The sequence below is a fragment of the Sapajus apella genome, unplaced genomic scaffold (assembly GCF_009761245.1).
Source record: "Sapajus apella isolate SASKATOON/1434 unplaced genomic scaffold, GSC_monkey_1.0 scaffold171, whole genome shotgun sequence".
NCBI lineage: Eukaryota > Metazoa > Chordata > Mammalia > Primates > Cebidae > Sapajus > Sapajus apella.
In genome coordinates, this window is record NW_022437111.1 from 959,165 (window position 1) to 974,803 (window position 15,639).

Consider the following 15,639-nt stretch of genomic DNA (forward strand, 5'->3'; position numbering starts at 1 on the left):
TCGGCCTCCCAAAGTGCTGAGATCATAGGCATGAGCCAACAAGCCCAGCCTCTCATAGTTGTTAGTTGAGAATGTATTTTCATTCTCATAACCATGAAAGAAGTGCATAGATTTTTAAAACATTCAGTAAATGCCTCTGAATCCAAAGTCAATACAAAATCTACTATTTACTCATTTTTAAATGATAATTTTAAGGTAGATGTTTTTCTTACAACCTTAATTGTGATCAATTTATGGTTCTTTAATTATGGAACTTACAGATTTCGTAGTTAACTTTAAAAGTGTTATGTTATATTTCTCATACACACCCCCTGCCACTCTGTAAATTAGACTAGTACTTTACTCCATGTTTCAGATAAAATATTGCTTAATAGTAACATTGATCAAGTACTTACTTTTTTGGGGGAACTTTTCTAATGCTTTACTTTTATAATCCTCAAAATAACTCTATGATTTAATAATTATCCCTATTTTAAGAAAAATGAGAACCAAAGAGGTTAACTAAACCTTTTCTAAGATTATACAACTTGGAAGGGGTAACCCAAATAGTCTGCCTTCAGAGCTTTAACTACTTCCATAGCCTCAATTTCTACTGTGCGTACAGAGGGTCTGCATACATTCAGCCCTATTGGTACTCTCTGTTCTGAGTCTAAGCTCACTCTGCTTTGGATGAGTCTTTGCTCTGACCCCATTAGTAGTTCTGTCCCATCCCAGGCAAGGCAGCACTATGCAGGTGTGTGACCTGTCCATTAAGTGTGGATATGAAACGTCGTGTTTTGCCAATGTGCTGGAATTCTAACTGAGCCCTTATAAAATCTGATTTTTTGGTTGAATGCATTTTCTGCCAGCTCACATCATGGCAATTAATTCTGCTATGAATAACCAAGTCCATTAAGATTATGTCATCTTTTGTCTCAAAATTTTCTGGGCACCAAGTCTTCTTACATCACAGGTACCTATATCAGTTTAATTCATTCAGTCACCAAGTCTCATTACTTGCTGTTTCAAGCTTTCTTATATCTACCATAAAATGGTGGGTAGGTAAACATTAAAATATGTATATTTTTTAAATGTTTATTAATTTAAAATGACACAACCCACTATATGTTAACATATATAATATTTTTAAGAAAATAACTATATTCAAAAATTTTTAATGTCATTAGAGGGATGGATTGTTGTACATTATGGTATGTCTCCTTGATGTCTAGCTGTAAGAAGACAGCTGGATCCTCTGCTTCACCATTCAAGCTGTTGCAATTTGTTGGTTTGTTTGAAGTATATGAAGAAAACTTTGCCTCTCACACATATGAAACTGAAAAGGGGAAGAGTATTTATTAATAACAGCCTTTCCAGATAATTGTGGATTTTTTTTTATACCATACCAAACTTGATAAGGGGTAGTTTCTTAAAGGTTCATTAGTTGCAGTATAAAATCTGAACCTGTAATGAATGAACTCTGTACTCTTATGATAAATCCATTGGTCTGTCTTGCACAGAATGGATCTTATGTAGTGTTATTCATGGATCGTTTGGAAAATATTGTTTTATTGAATTATGTAGATCTTCCAAATGTTGACACATTTTGAGTATACTTGATACATTTCATTATTCAAAAAGTCACATTTGTTAATATCACTGTTCTTATCAGAAAAACCTTTAAAGTATTAGTAAGCTTTCTGGATCATATATTTCCTTTTTTTTTTTCTTGAGACAGAGTCTGACTCTGTTATCTAGGCTGGAGTGCTGTCACATGATCTTGGCTTACTGCAACCTCCACTTCCTGGGTTCAAGCAATTCTCCTGCCTCAGCCTCCTGAGTAGCTGGGATTATAGGCATGCACCACCACACCCGGCTAAATTTTGGATTTTTAGTAGAGGTGGGGTTTCACCATGTTGGCCAGACTGGTCTCGAACTCCTGAACTCAAGTATCTGCCTGCCTTGGCCTTCTAAAGTGCTAGGATTACAGGCATGAGCCACCGTGCCCTGCCAAAAATGCAACTTTAAAAATAATTAACTATAATTACTATACAAAACTTATGGAGGATAAATACTTAAATTCAAATTTCAAACAGCCCCTTAAATGGACATTATACATTAGCAATTGTCTGAGTCTCTTTTTCCTTAGAAAAATTACGTTAGGTACATAAACAGAAAAGAGGTAATTAACTCTCTACCCATCGATAGGCTGGATAAACACCTTAATTCTTACATTCCAACTTTTCTCATCAGAGATCACTGGCCTTGAGACCCCATTATTCATTACCGAATCACCTGCCTTAATTTCAACATGCTCAAGTCGAAGACATTTTACAACTAATCTTCCATCTACTGTATTTTGGGATTCTGTGTCCTGGTGACTTAACAAGGCTCCTGATTTTCAGTAGCCAATTCAAATCATAAAAATGAAATCTACCTGAGTAGCATTCTTGAGGCAAAATCCCTTTTGTTACATGTTGATTCTTAATAACTTCAATTATGATGATACTTACTGATAATTGCCAAAGGTAAAACCTGTCATTCTTACCTAATGAGTCTGAGAGAAAGAAATTTTTTGTAGTACTGTCACAAATTCGCTACCTTTCTAGGAAAGTAGAGAACAAAATGTTCATAGCAGATGCTTTACTTGGATTAGTCAAGGATATGATGCATAACTAAAAAATAATGTTTAATTTTCTATACACAAAAGTAATTTCAGTGTCAAAACCATACTTTTAGGCCATCTTGAGGCTACCGGATATTTTCCAGTCATATCAGTATATTTGTCAATGAGTCAAATTTGTGGAAGAAAAGAGTTAATAGGAGGAAACTTCAAGTAGAGGCTGAAAGTAAAAACTTATAAAAATAGTAGAGGGCCAGAGAGATTAAGAATTTCTTACCAAGGCTGACAAATGCTACACTGACTAACTAGAAGCCACAGAAAATTTGACAAAGATGAAGCCAGGTGTTTAAGTCTATAAACATTCTCTGAGGGGTCCTAAAGACCAGAGAAATATCAAAACAAGAAATGGTAAGAGTAGGAAAAAACACACTTATGTAATCATTGAAATACCTATTATGTATTCAGCACTATGTTAGCAGTTTGCAGGAATAAAAAGTTATAAAACATAGCCCAGAGAGCTTACAAGATTGTTAAAGACACAGACGTTCTGTGTCACTTACCATTTAAATAGCAATCCAAATAAAACATATAGGAAGGAAGGCAAGGGACAGATGGATATGATACAAGTAGTTGAGAAGTCTTCATAGCCAAGGCTGAACCTGAGCCAGGCCCTTAAACATAGAACTTTAACAGACAGAAATTAGAAAGGGCATGAGCAGAGACCAGAAGGTAAGAGAGAACGTAGGTCAGTGGGGAGACTGGACGGGGCTTGCACAGAGCAGACAGATAGCATCAGCCATACTTGGGAGGGTCTTAAATGGTATTCTTATATAATTTTAAGTTATAAAATGTTTGTGAACATGATTAAAGTATTATAATTTTAATCTGGAGTATGACTTTAAATGTATTTTCATAAGAAACTATTTTGGAATTACTTAGAGGAGGAGTCAGAACAAAAAAATAGAGTAATTACAGTTGTGAAGTTGTAAACCAGAGTGGCCCATAGACCCTTGGGGTCCCTGACACCCTTTCAGAGGATCTTTGAGATCAAAATTATTTTCATAATACTACTAAGATGATATTTGCTTATTTCACAGCGTTGACATTTGTACTGATGGTACAAATGCAATGGTGAACAAAGCTGCTAGTGTTGCGACAGTGGGACCAAAGTGTACTAGTAGGATTGTATATTTTTTTAAAACACAGCTTTATTGGGATATAACTGTATGTAATGAAGAGAAAAAGCATATATTTAAGGTGAACAATTTGATTAATTTTTACATATACATACACCCAAGAAACCATCACCACATTCAAGATGACAAACATTTTGATCATTTCCAAATGTTTCCCTGTGTCCCTTCATAACCTGCCTTTCCCTACACCCTCATTCTCAGACACCACTGATCTACTTCCTGTTTGGCTGCAGGTTAGTTTGGCAGTTCTAGAATTTCATAGAAATGGAATCATATAGTAAGTACTCCTTTTTCATGCTAACACTAATCAAAGGAGGAGACAAAGTTGACATCAGAACAAGGAAACCCTGGGTAGAGAGGATCATTTCATCACAATAAAAGATCAGTTCACCGAGCAGGCATAATAATCCCAAATGTGTATGAACCCAGTAACAGTTTCAAAATACATGAACGAAACTGACTAACCTAGAGTGAGAAAAAGACAAATACACAATTATAGAGGGGGGTTTCAATACCTCTGTCTCTATAATGGGTAAAACAAATACAGTAGTACAGAAAATCAGTAAGGATACAGGAAACTTGAACAATCAACTTGATTTAATTGACATTTATAAAACACTCCACCCAACAACAGAAAACACATTATTTCTAAGTGTACATGGAAAATTTATCAAGATCGATTATATTCTGGGTCATAAAACAAGTTTCAATAATTCAAAAGGACTTAATTCATACAAAGTATGTTCTCTTACCACAACAGAATTAAATTAAAAATTAATGACAGAAAGATAGCTGAAAAATCCCCAAATATTTGAAATGAAACATTACACTTCTAAACAATAAGTCAAAGAGTAAATCACAAGGAAAATTAGGAAATATTAGGCTAGTCCTTGATTATAAGTCAAGGCTGAAGAGATATGCTAAGCCACAGTCTGCAAGTAAGAGACAGGGAGGCCCAATATTAGCCTTGGTATAATTTAGTTGCTTAAAAATAAAAATGCTGCCTGACAGTATGTTAATGGTATGATGTCCAGGTGATGGAATGTTACAATTCCATGGATACTGGTTCTGTGTAGCCTGTCTGGGGTTCAGTTTGGGAGCCAGGCTTTAGGGCTGTTGACAAAGTAAAGGAAATTGAGAGAAGAGCAATTGGAAGGAAAAGTTAATGCTGCTGTGTCTAGGTTAAAAAAAAAAAAGAAGGAGAAGCTGGACAGTTTTTTCTGATAACTTAAAAATAGCAATTTCTGGCAGAAAATAAACTCATTCTCTTTAGTTACAGAAAGCAGATCTAGGACCCTCCTCTGTAAGCTACCAGGACGTAGATACTGATTTTTGTACTAAGTAGTCAACCAGCTCCTTGTTGCCCTTTTCAGGGATGGTGTAGAATGGAACTTTCTGAGAATAGATGATTTTTAAAGATTTTTCCAGCTCTTGGAAGTATGTGTAAGTCAACTCCTGGACAGATCACCCCACTGATCACCCTTTTTGGTTTTACTGATATAGCAGCCAAACAGGCTGCTGTTTCTAGCAAAACTCAAGACAGATTCCTGGGCCCACAGTGACTTCAGACAACCTGTAAGTAGCTGAACTTCAATGGGAAGATAATCTCAATTCTCAATGCTGTCTATTTTTACACTGACAATTTTGCTTTTTGTTTTGTTTTGTTTTTTGAGCCAAGGTCTTTCTCTGTCACCCAGGCTGGAGTGCAGTGGTACAAACAAAGCTCACTGCAGCCTTGCCCTCCAAAGCTCAAGTGATCCTCACTCCTTAGCCTCCTGAGTAGCTGGGACCACAGGTGCATGCCCCCACGCCCAGCCAATGTTTTAAAAACCTTTTTGTAGAGACAGAGCCTCACCAAACATTGGCCAGGCTGGTCTTGAACTCCTGGACCTAAGCAGTCCTCCCACCTCAGCCTCTCAGAGCACTGGGATTACAGACATGAGCCACTGCACCTGGCTAACAGGTTTGCTTTTTAAGGCATTACTGTTAGACAGGAGGTCAGGGAAGCCTCTCCTCAGTTTCTCATATAGTAACCTCACCCTGTAGAAAAATCTTCCTTTGGTGATTCTTTCCAAAGCAGGGCTCTAGAACAGGGTTTTTCATGTGGGGTTGGTCTGTCACCTCCTCGACAGTATATATGAAATTGTGTGTGTGTGTGTGTGTGTGTGTGTGTGTGTGTTTCTGAGGAGAAGGGGCTTTGTTATTCTTAGATTCCTGAAGGGATGTATCTATAAGATTAAGAATCACATAACCTGTCTCTTCTTAGCTAAGGCAAATCTCTCTTTTTTCCTTTTTATACTGAATGGCTTTCAGCTACCTTTAGTTAAATTCTTCAGACTGAGGTGTGGTAAATTGTTCAACAAGGACCAGGTTAATTGGAAGCCTCCCCTAAGCTCCCTGCTTGGGTGCAGGGCCCTCCTGCTGTGATCTTAAAGCATACCCTGCATACTTCTGTCAGAGCACTTGTTACATCATACTGAAAGGCTCTGTTTATGGGATTATCTCTCATTATTAGATTTGAAGGGTTGGCCTGTGTTATATTAATTTTTGTATCCCCAACACCCAGCATCATACCAGGTATGTGGTAGATGGTCAAAAATGTCACTGGCCTGAACTATGTGAACCGTCATAAGTCAACAGATTCTTCTTTCCCTCCCAAGCAGCCATTATGTTCCAAGCACTGACCCTGAGCCAGGTACGAAATTAGGCGTTGAGAAAACAGGGGTAAGCTCCCAGTATGGAGCTTATGTGCTTTATGTGGAGAGAACAGGATATTTGCCACCCACTGGAACTGCCACATGTGAGCCATGTGCACTTACAGTGGTGATGACCTTGCAAAAATTTCCCCTTCTATGACAGACACTAGTTATGTGCACACATATTCAGCCATTTTCATCACTCAAAACAAAAATGAAAATGCTTTTTCTAGTCTTCCTCAAAACTATCCATTAAATCTCTTTAAAATCCTTTCTCTTTGAATACAGCTGTTAATGTTTTCCCTCTAAAAATAGAAAATTTAGACTGCAGTTGCTGATAAAAGAAGTGTCAGCATTGAGTACCATGTTCTGCATGTAGAAGTGTTTTTTTGTTGTTTTTTTTTTCTTTTGTTTTTTAAAACCAAAAGGAAAACTTCATGATGAAAATAAAAATAAGGCAGAACCTTCATGCCTGGTTCACTAGTATGTTCTTTTTCTCTTCTAGCTTATAAATCTGTTTTAATCATATGGATTTGGGTTTATGTGTGACCCTATTTTTCTGTGCTGCAAATGTGCCATCAGCTTCTAAGTATAGGCTTTTCCCAGTAGTTGACTTGGGCAGGATCTGCCCACAGAACTAGGCATATGTAGAGTCTAAGTCCAGAGCACCATGCTGTCTCTGTTCTAAAGATCATTGCACTTAAGAAGTTCATGACTGTGGGGAGTATATTGAAAGCCATCCATAGATGTGTATTTCAGAAGATGTATTTGACACACCCACCTGAAGACTCTGATCTAGTAGATATGAGCTAAGGCTCCAGCATCAATAGTTTTAAAAAGTAACCCCACTAACATAGGAGAAGGCTTCTTTTATGTGGTCACTGAAGTTAGTAAATTGCTTATATATACAAATATCTGCACTGCTTAGAGGGAATATGGCTTTCTGACTTCCTTGCATCTCAGAGGTATTTGAAATAATGCTGTTTCCACTGCATTCACTTTCTAACTGCCCAAAACACGCTTTCCCTAAGTATCAGCATCATGGTGTCTGTTTATTGTCTGTTTCCAACTCTAAAGTGTAAGCTTCATCTGAGTGAGCATTTTGTCTCCTCTGTTCATTGATTCATTACAAGCTTCCAGAACAGTGCCTGGCATGTTGTAAGTAGTCAGTAAATACTTGTTGAATGACAACTATTAGTGTGGTTATTCAGATATGTTATTAGCTAAAAAGATTTCTTGAACTGCCCTGGAAACCTAACCTCTTCCATCTATAGCATTTTCCATAATAGAGTATTCCAACTGCCAAATAACAGATGTGCAAGTGAAAATGGGCAGCATTACCATACAGAGAAGTTGGTTAGTTCTTGATGGATTGCAACTTTATTTCAAAACAGGATGTGAAATGGTCTGACTTCGGGTTTCCTGGAAGAAATGGACAGGAAAGTACATTGTGGATTGGCTCCTTGGGAGCCCACACACCCTGTCATCTGGACTCCTATGGTTGTAACTTGGTATTCCAGGTACAAGGAAGGTAATATGTGTGTGTGTGTGTGTGTGTGTGTGTGTGTGCGCGCGCGCGCACATGTGTGCACACATGCAGTCGGGGTGGCAGAGAGAATAGGGCAGTACCCCAAGGCCTAGTCTCAGCCCCATCCTGTCAACCTGCCTCATGATTAGGCAGATCTCTTAACCTCTGGTTTTGGTTCCTCCTCTGAAATGAGAACAGTTGAAATGGTGGTTTACAGGTGCGTGCCTTGCCATGATCAAGATTGTCTTCAAAGACTTAATTCTAGAACTCTGGGATTCCACTCCCAGGTCAGCTAGACAGCTCTCTGTTTGGTCTTTATTTATTTTTTTGGAAATTAGGGACATTTGAGACAATCTCGCTCTGTTGCCCAGGCTGGAGTGCAATGGCATGATCATAGCTCCTGGACCCCAAGCCATACTCCCACCTCAGCATCTCGACTACCTAGGACTACAGGTGTTTGCCACCATGCCCAGCTAATTTAAAAAAATAAAAACTTTTTGTAGAGATGGAGTCTTGCTATGTTGCCCAAGCTTGTCTTGAACTCCTGGCCTCAAGCTATCCTCCTGCCTTGGCCTCTCAAAGTCCTGGTGTGAGCCACTATGCCCTGCTTGTGCTTAGCTTTTCTTTTTTACATAACAGATTATCATTTTCAAAATTCTATTTAAAAATGGGAACACGCTTTCTCCAAATCTAAATAAATAAGAGCAGAGCAGTTCGTTGAAAGGAAGAGGCTTCACTGTTACCCTCAAGCTCCCTTCCAAGGTATGCTAGCGATCCTGGTTTGAAAAACACTGGACCCTTTCAACTCTAAATTTTAGTTTGTGCCTACCTGACGCAATACAGTATATTGTTACCTTTGGTCAGTTTTTGTCTCCATCTATCTGTGGACTCTAGAAGATATAAGGGACAGGCAGTGCTTTTGATATACCTTGTTTCTGGAGTTCTGTAAGAGTCTAAGTGTTTGTGCCACTTGGAGGATGTACTCAGATGTATGTGCAGCCTATTTTCCCCTAATTAACAATACCCCAGTCTTTTCTTCTGCCTATGTGGGACATTTACAGGGCATCACAGAGAGTAAAACAGAAAAGGCCATGTGCAAGTTCTCAGACCTATTAGACATGAAAGTGGATTCAAGAGAATCAGTCAGTATGTCTGTGGATACATTTCACATGTGAAGAACTCTGGAAATTATAGAATGATAAAAATTAGTCCACTTTCTGATGCATTCAGTCTTTATTAAAGGGTATAGACTGTGTCACATGTAGCTACACACTGTAGATGCAACAGTGAATCAAATGAGTGTGGTCTCTACCCTTGCTGAGGCTAAAATCGTAAACTTGGTAAGAGAGACATCATTTTAAGTAGCTGCTGTCCATGTGTTCTGAATTGGTAAACAAGCCAAAATCAAGTTGGAAAAACATTATCAAAAAATACCTGAATTCTTTCTATGATATAAAGTTGATACAGCCAGAGTGCAGGCAAGCTGACAGACAGCTGGGATACAAGGCAGAATGCCGTGCTCTAGAGGAAGGTTTCACAGAGCTGTGGGACTGAAAAGTGGAAAAGGTCATGTTCCTGTTGGAAAGATCAGGGAAGATTTCATAGAGGAGCTGCCTTTTGTGGTGGGCCTTGAAGGATGAATAAATGTTCAAAAGACCCAGATGGGAAGGGCAGAGGATCCCTGGGAAAGCATGGGGTATAGAGAGGACCCCTTGAGTTGTCCAGTGTAGGTTGTTCATTGGAGACAGAGGGAGTAAACCAGAAAGGCAGGTAGGTTGAGGCCCCAGGGTCTTGACTCCCAGGCAAACACTGTTCATTCTCTGTTCTTTCAGCATGAAGACGATGAGAGTTTTTTAAAGCAGGAGATGACATGATGATTGAATACCTTTTCTCATAGGATTCATGCATTTTACATTTTTTATGTCAAACAAAGCAGATTGGATGGGATGATTATCATTATGACCATTCCTTTGGTCATATTGATATTACTATGAAATATTACTATGGTACAGGGAAAGGAACTGGGATCTGGAGAAGCCAGGAGATCTGTGACCTAGTTCTGAATCCGCCACCACCCCACTAAGCAAGCTCTGAGTCTTTCTGCCACTACTTTGAAAATGAAGTTAGACTGATGATCTCTTCAGAGCCCTTCCAGCTCTAACATTCAAAGCATATCAATATTGAAAACTGCTTTCAAACTAATCATAAAGTGGAATGGAGCAGCTCTTAAAGCTTAAATTAAGTTTAAATTAAAGCTTTAAGATGTAGCAAACAGTTTTTGAACCTCAGTGGTTTTTAAGCTGATGACTGTGTAAATTGATAGGCTGCCTTATAGCTCTAAAATGAATTTTTTTTTTTTTTTGATACAGGGTCTTGCTCTGTCGCCCAGTCTGGAGTGCAGTGGCACAATCATAGCTCACTGCCACCTTGAACTCCTGGGCCCAAGCAATCCTCCCATCTCAGCCTCCTGAGTAGCTAGGACTACAGGCACATGCCACCACACCTGGCTAATTTTTTAAGAAAATGTTTTTATGGCGACAGGTATTGCTATGCTTACCATGCTCCAAAGTTGGTCTCTGACTTCTGGCCTCAAGCAGTCCTTCTGCGTTGGCCTCCCAGAGTGCTGAGGTTATAGGCAATGAGCCACCACACATGGCCTGAATGTGAATATTTACTGAAGAGTAAAGCATTTCACTATTTCTATAAAACCTTCAAATTTCCAAAGCAAAATAAGACTTCAGTATACACTTCTTAGTTTGAAAACAGCAGCCACTGTTTCTTGGTTCTGAAAGGACTCGATAGCCCCACTCTAACAACTGCAAGGGGTCACTAGGGGGCTTTGGGCTTCTCTTCTCAGTACTAGGTTTTTTGCTCCTTTCTCTTTGCTTGCCCATCTAGACAACTAGATTTTGGGGTCTCATTCTTTTCTCCTACTTCTCTCGCTTTTGCCTCAGATGTCTTTCCCCTATTGGCATAAAGCATTGGTCTGATGTTTCCATTTTCAAAACTGTTTTAAGTGACAAACATTTTACAGTTTTCTTTTTGAAAATTCCTACATTATACTTCTTTATTTATGTGGCATTATTTGTGCATGTCCACTCCCTAATGGATTAACTTAGCAAATGTTTAACTTAAGGAATTTATAACCCAAACTGGGAGAAGTCTGGGAACTATTTGGTAGATGGAACTGTGAGTGTTTTCTCCGAATAAGATAAGAATACAGATATTTGAAAGAGTTGGAGTTATTATGGACTAGCTCTAGAATCAGGAATAAAAACTATTTATGAGAAGGTAGACTTTGATTTGAGATAAGAAAGAATGATCTTACAAGCTAGATTCTGTCCCAGGAATGGAAGGGCCCGTCAGTTGCTACACAGCCTTCCACCAGGTATCCGCAGAGGGATTCTAGCGCCGAGTCAGAGATGGCCAGGTTGACCACTGATGGTGCCTGTATTCCTTAGGGATTGAATTTAAATGAGTAAAAATGAACATTTATCTTTTTCGTTCTTACATGTTTTATTTTTAAGATCAGAGTACTAACTTGTATTTTTGTTTTGTTTTTTTTTTAATTAGGAAACGATGGCATCTCTTTCCTCCTGAAGATACTCCTTTCCTTTATCCAACTAGAATCCCTTATGAAGAATCTAGTGTGTTCAGTAAAATCAATGTTGTCAATCCTGATTTAAAGCGTTTTCCTAAGTTCCAGAAAGCTCAAAGACATATGGTTACACTGAGCCCAGGACAGGTAATGGGGCTTTAAAACATTAATGACCTGCCAGGGGACATGACAGCTGAACTCTCTCAAGTCCTTTTGCTATGTGCTTCCCCTCCCCACGCAGTACAAACGAGAATGGCTTCCTTCCCTCTGCTCTGCTATTAGCAGGAAGCTTCCCCAGCGGTAGGCTTCAGACACAGACACATCCGCTTCAGAGGTCCTGGAAAGGAAATGGGAAGAGGGAACACAGCTCCTCCTATTGGTAAAGAGGAGAATGGACTTTGGAGGAAGACAAAATGTTCAAGGCATGGGTACTTGAGCATCTCTGGAACACTTATTCACAGTTAATATCTATTCAATGATAGAACTGAACCCAGACACATAAACACAGGCTGGAATGCATCCAAGTGTGGGCCAACAGGGGCAGAAGGAACTGAGAATGTTTTCTTTTAAGCAAGAATGGATGTTGTTTTCATAAATTACTAACTGAAACATTTCCAAAGGTATTGTGCTTAGTGCTGCTTCCCAGTGAGGAAAATTCCCTTTACAACATTGGCATTTGCTGTCTGATATTTCATTAATAATTTGAAAGATTTTCTTAGTCACTTAAAGGAGACTTTATTCTCTTGATTATCCCTCTCTCCTGCCTGTCTTCCTTCCATTGTACCCATCTCACTGGCTCTTTTCCTGCTTCCTTCAGTCAGGCGCTATCAACTCAAACAATTTCACTTGCACTCCGTTGCCACAACCTGTTAGTCACTCTGGATTCCCCTCTCCCCACAGCCCCTGACAACAACTAATCTTTTTCTATCTTTGTACATTTGACCATTCTGAATGTTTCACACAGTACAATATTATAACACAGGGCGTTCTGTGTCTGACTTCTTTCACATAGCATAATGTATTCAAGGGTCATCCACGTTGTAGAATGTTACTAGCACTTCATTTTTTATAGCTGAATAATATTCCATTATATGAATATACAATATTTTGCTTATCCATTCATCAGTTGATGGACATTTGGGTTGTTTCTGCTTTGCTGGCTATTATAAGCAATGCTGCTTTGAACATTCATGTACAAGTTTTTTGTGTACATATGTGTTCAATACTCTGGGGTACATACCTAGGAGTAGAATTGCTGAGTCATATGGTAACCCCTCTGTTTTGCTTTTTGAGGAGTTGCAAACTATTTTCCATAGCAGCTGAACCGTTTTACATTCCCACCAACCAGCATTGTATGAGGGTTCCAGTTTCTTCACATATTTCCCAACACTTGTTGTTTTCCTTTTCTATTATTATTTTTACAGCCATTCTAGAGGGTGTGAAGTGGTTGCCAATTCATTTTCTCTTCTGTCTTTAATAGCCAAATTTGAATGAGTGGTTTTGTGTATTCTATCAGTTTTCCTTACATCCTGTCCATTCCTTGTTGTTGTTTTTTTTTATTGCATTTTAGGCTTCGGGCTACCTGTGAAGAACGTGCAAGATTGTTGCATAGGTACACACATGATAGTGTGATTTGCTGCCTTCCTCCCCATCAGCTCTATCTGGCATTTCTCCCCATGCTATCTCTCCCCAACTCCCCACCCCCCGCTGTCCCTCCCCTATTTCCCCCAAACAGACCCCAGTGTGTGATGCTCCCCTCCCTGTGTCCATGGGTTCTCATTGTTCAACACCCTCCTATGAGTGAGAACACGTGGTGTTTGATTTTCTGTTCTTGTGTCAGTTTGCTGAGAATGATGGTTTCCAGGTTCATCCATGTCCCTACAAAGGACACAAACTCATTGTTTTTGATGGCTGCATGATATTCCATGGTGTATATGTGCCACATTTTCCCTGTCCAGTCTATCGTTGATGGGCATTTGGGTTCGATCCAGGTCTTTGCTATCGTAAACAGTGCTGCAGTGAACATTCGTGTACATGTGTCCTTATAGTAGAATGATTTATAATCCTTTGGCTATATACCCAGTAATGGGATTGCTGGGTCAAATGGAATTTATATTTCCAGGTCCTTGAGAAATCGCCACACTGTCTTCCACAATGGTTGAACTAATTTACACTCCCACCAACAGTGTAAAAGTGTTCCTATTTCTCCACATCTTCTCCAGCATCTGTTGTCTCCAGATTTTTTAATGATCGCAATTCTAACTGGCATGAGATGGTATCTCAGTGTAGTTTTGATTTGCATTTCTCTAATGACCAGTGATGATGAGCATTTTTTCATATGTTTGTTGGCCTCATGTATGTCTTCTTTTGTAAAGTGTCTGTTCATATCCTTCGCCCACTTTTGAATGGGCTTGTTTTTTTCTTGTAAATCTGTTTTAGTTCTTTATGGATTCTGGATATCAGCCCTTTGTCACATGGGTAGACTGCAAAAATTTTTTCCCATTCCATTGGTTGCCGATTCACTCTAATGACTGTTCCTTTTGCTGTGCAGAAGCTGTGAAGTTCGATTAGGTCCCATTTGTTTATTTTGGCTTTCATTGCCAATGCTTTTGGTGTTCTGATCATGAAGTCCTTGCCTATGCCTATGTCCTGAATGGGTTTGCCTAGATTTTCTTCTAGGGTTTTTATGGTGTTAGGTCTTATGTTTAAGTCTTTAATCCATCTGGAGTTAATTTTAGTGTGAGGTGTCAGGAAGGTGTCCATTTTCTGCTTTCTGCGCATGGCTAGCCAGTTTTCCCAAAACCATTTATTAAACAGGGACTCCTTTCCCCATTGCTTGTTTTTGTCAGGTTTGTCAAAGATCGGATGGTTGTAAATATGTTGTGTTGCCTCTGAGGCCTCTGTTCTGTTCCATTGGTCTATATCTCTGTTTTGGTACCAGTACCGTGCTGTTTTGATTATTGTAGCCTTGCAGTATAGTTTGAAGTCCAGTAGTGTGATGCCTCCCTCTTTGTTCTTTTTGCTTAGAATCCCCTTTATCATTTTTTATTGCAACTATTTGATTATTCTCTCTTTTCTTTTTAATTAATCTGGCTAGTGGTCTATTTTGTTGATCTTTTCGAAAAACAAGCTCTGTATTTATTGATTTTTTGAAGGGTTTTTTGTGTCTCTATCTCCTTCAGTTCTGCTCTGATCTTAGTTATTTCTTGTCTTACGCTAGGTTTTGAGATATCTTGATCTTGCTCCTCTAGCTCTTTCAATTTTGATGATAAGGTGTTGATTTAAAATCTCTCCTTGCTTCTCATATGGGCATTTATTGCTATATATTTTCCTCTAGAGACTGCTTTAAATGTGTCCCAGAGATTCTGCTATGTTGTGTATTCGTTCTTGTTGGTTTTGAAGAACATCTTTATTTCTGCCTTCATTTCATTGTTTATCCAGTCAACTTTCAAGAGCCAGTTGTTCAGTTTCCATGAAGCTGTGCAGTTCTGAGTTAGTTTCTGAATTCTGAGTTCTAACTTGATTGCACTGTGGTCTGAGAGACTGTTTGTTATGATTTCTGTTCTTTGCATTTGCTGAGGAGTGATTTACATGCAACGATGTGGTCAATTTTAGAGTAGGTGTGTTGTGGTGCTGAGAAGAATGTATATTCTGTGGATTTGGGGTGGAGAGTTCTGTAAATGTCTATTAGGTTTGCTTGGTCCAGGTCTGAGTTCAAGTCCTGGATATCCTTGTTAATTTTCTGTCTGGTTGATCTGCCTAATATTGACAATGGGGTGTTAAAGTCTCCCACTATTATTGTGTGGGAGTCTAAGTCTCTTTGTAAGTCATTAAGAACTTGCCTTATGTATCTGGGTGCTTCTGTATTGGGTACGTATATAGGATCATTAGCTCTTCTTGTTGCATTGATCCTTTTACCATTATGTAATGTCCTTCTTTGTCTCTTTTGATCTTTGTTGGTTTAAAGTCTATTTTATCAGGGACGAGAATTGCAACTCCTGCTTTTTTTTTTTTTTTTT

The 15,639-nt window shown here is 38.9% G+C and overlaps 2 protein-coding genes across 6 annotated transcripts in view; one reads left to right on the plus strand and one right to left on the minus strand.

Moving 5' to 3' along the window:
- The window catches only part of HSPBAP1 (HSPB1 associated protein 1), a 57,780-nt gene that overhangs the window by 27,629 nt on the left and 14,512 nt on the right, over positions 1 to 15,639 (plus strand). For 4 of the 5 annotated variants that reach the window (XM_032267740.1, XM_032267737.1, XM_032267739.1 and 1 more), the window contains 2 exons: positions 7,889 to 8,025; positions 11,596 to 11,767. In XM_032267740.1, the coding sequence (XP_032123631.1) occupies positions 7,889 to 8,025; positions 11,596 to 11,767 (309 nt within the window). Of the gene's footprint in view, positions 1 to 7,888; positions 8,026 to 11,595; positions 11,768 to 11,954; positions 12,043 to 15,639 lie in introns of all 5 variants that reach the window. The other variant, XM_032267742.1, reaches the window with a different exon arrangement.
- Positions 1,103 to 15,639, minus strand: part of PARP14 (poly(ADP-ribose) polymerase family member 14) — an 86,594-nt gene continuing 72,057 nt past the window's right edge. The window contains exon 17 of the mRNA XM_032267734.1: positions 1,103 to 1,315. Coding sequence (XP_032123625.1) covers positions 1,302 to 1,315 — 14 coding nt within the window. The 3' untranslated portion in view covers positions 1,103 to 1,301. The remainder of the gene's footprint in view (positions 1,316 to 15,639) is intronic.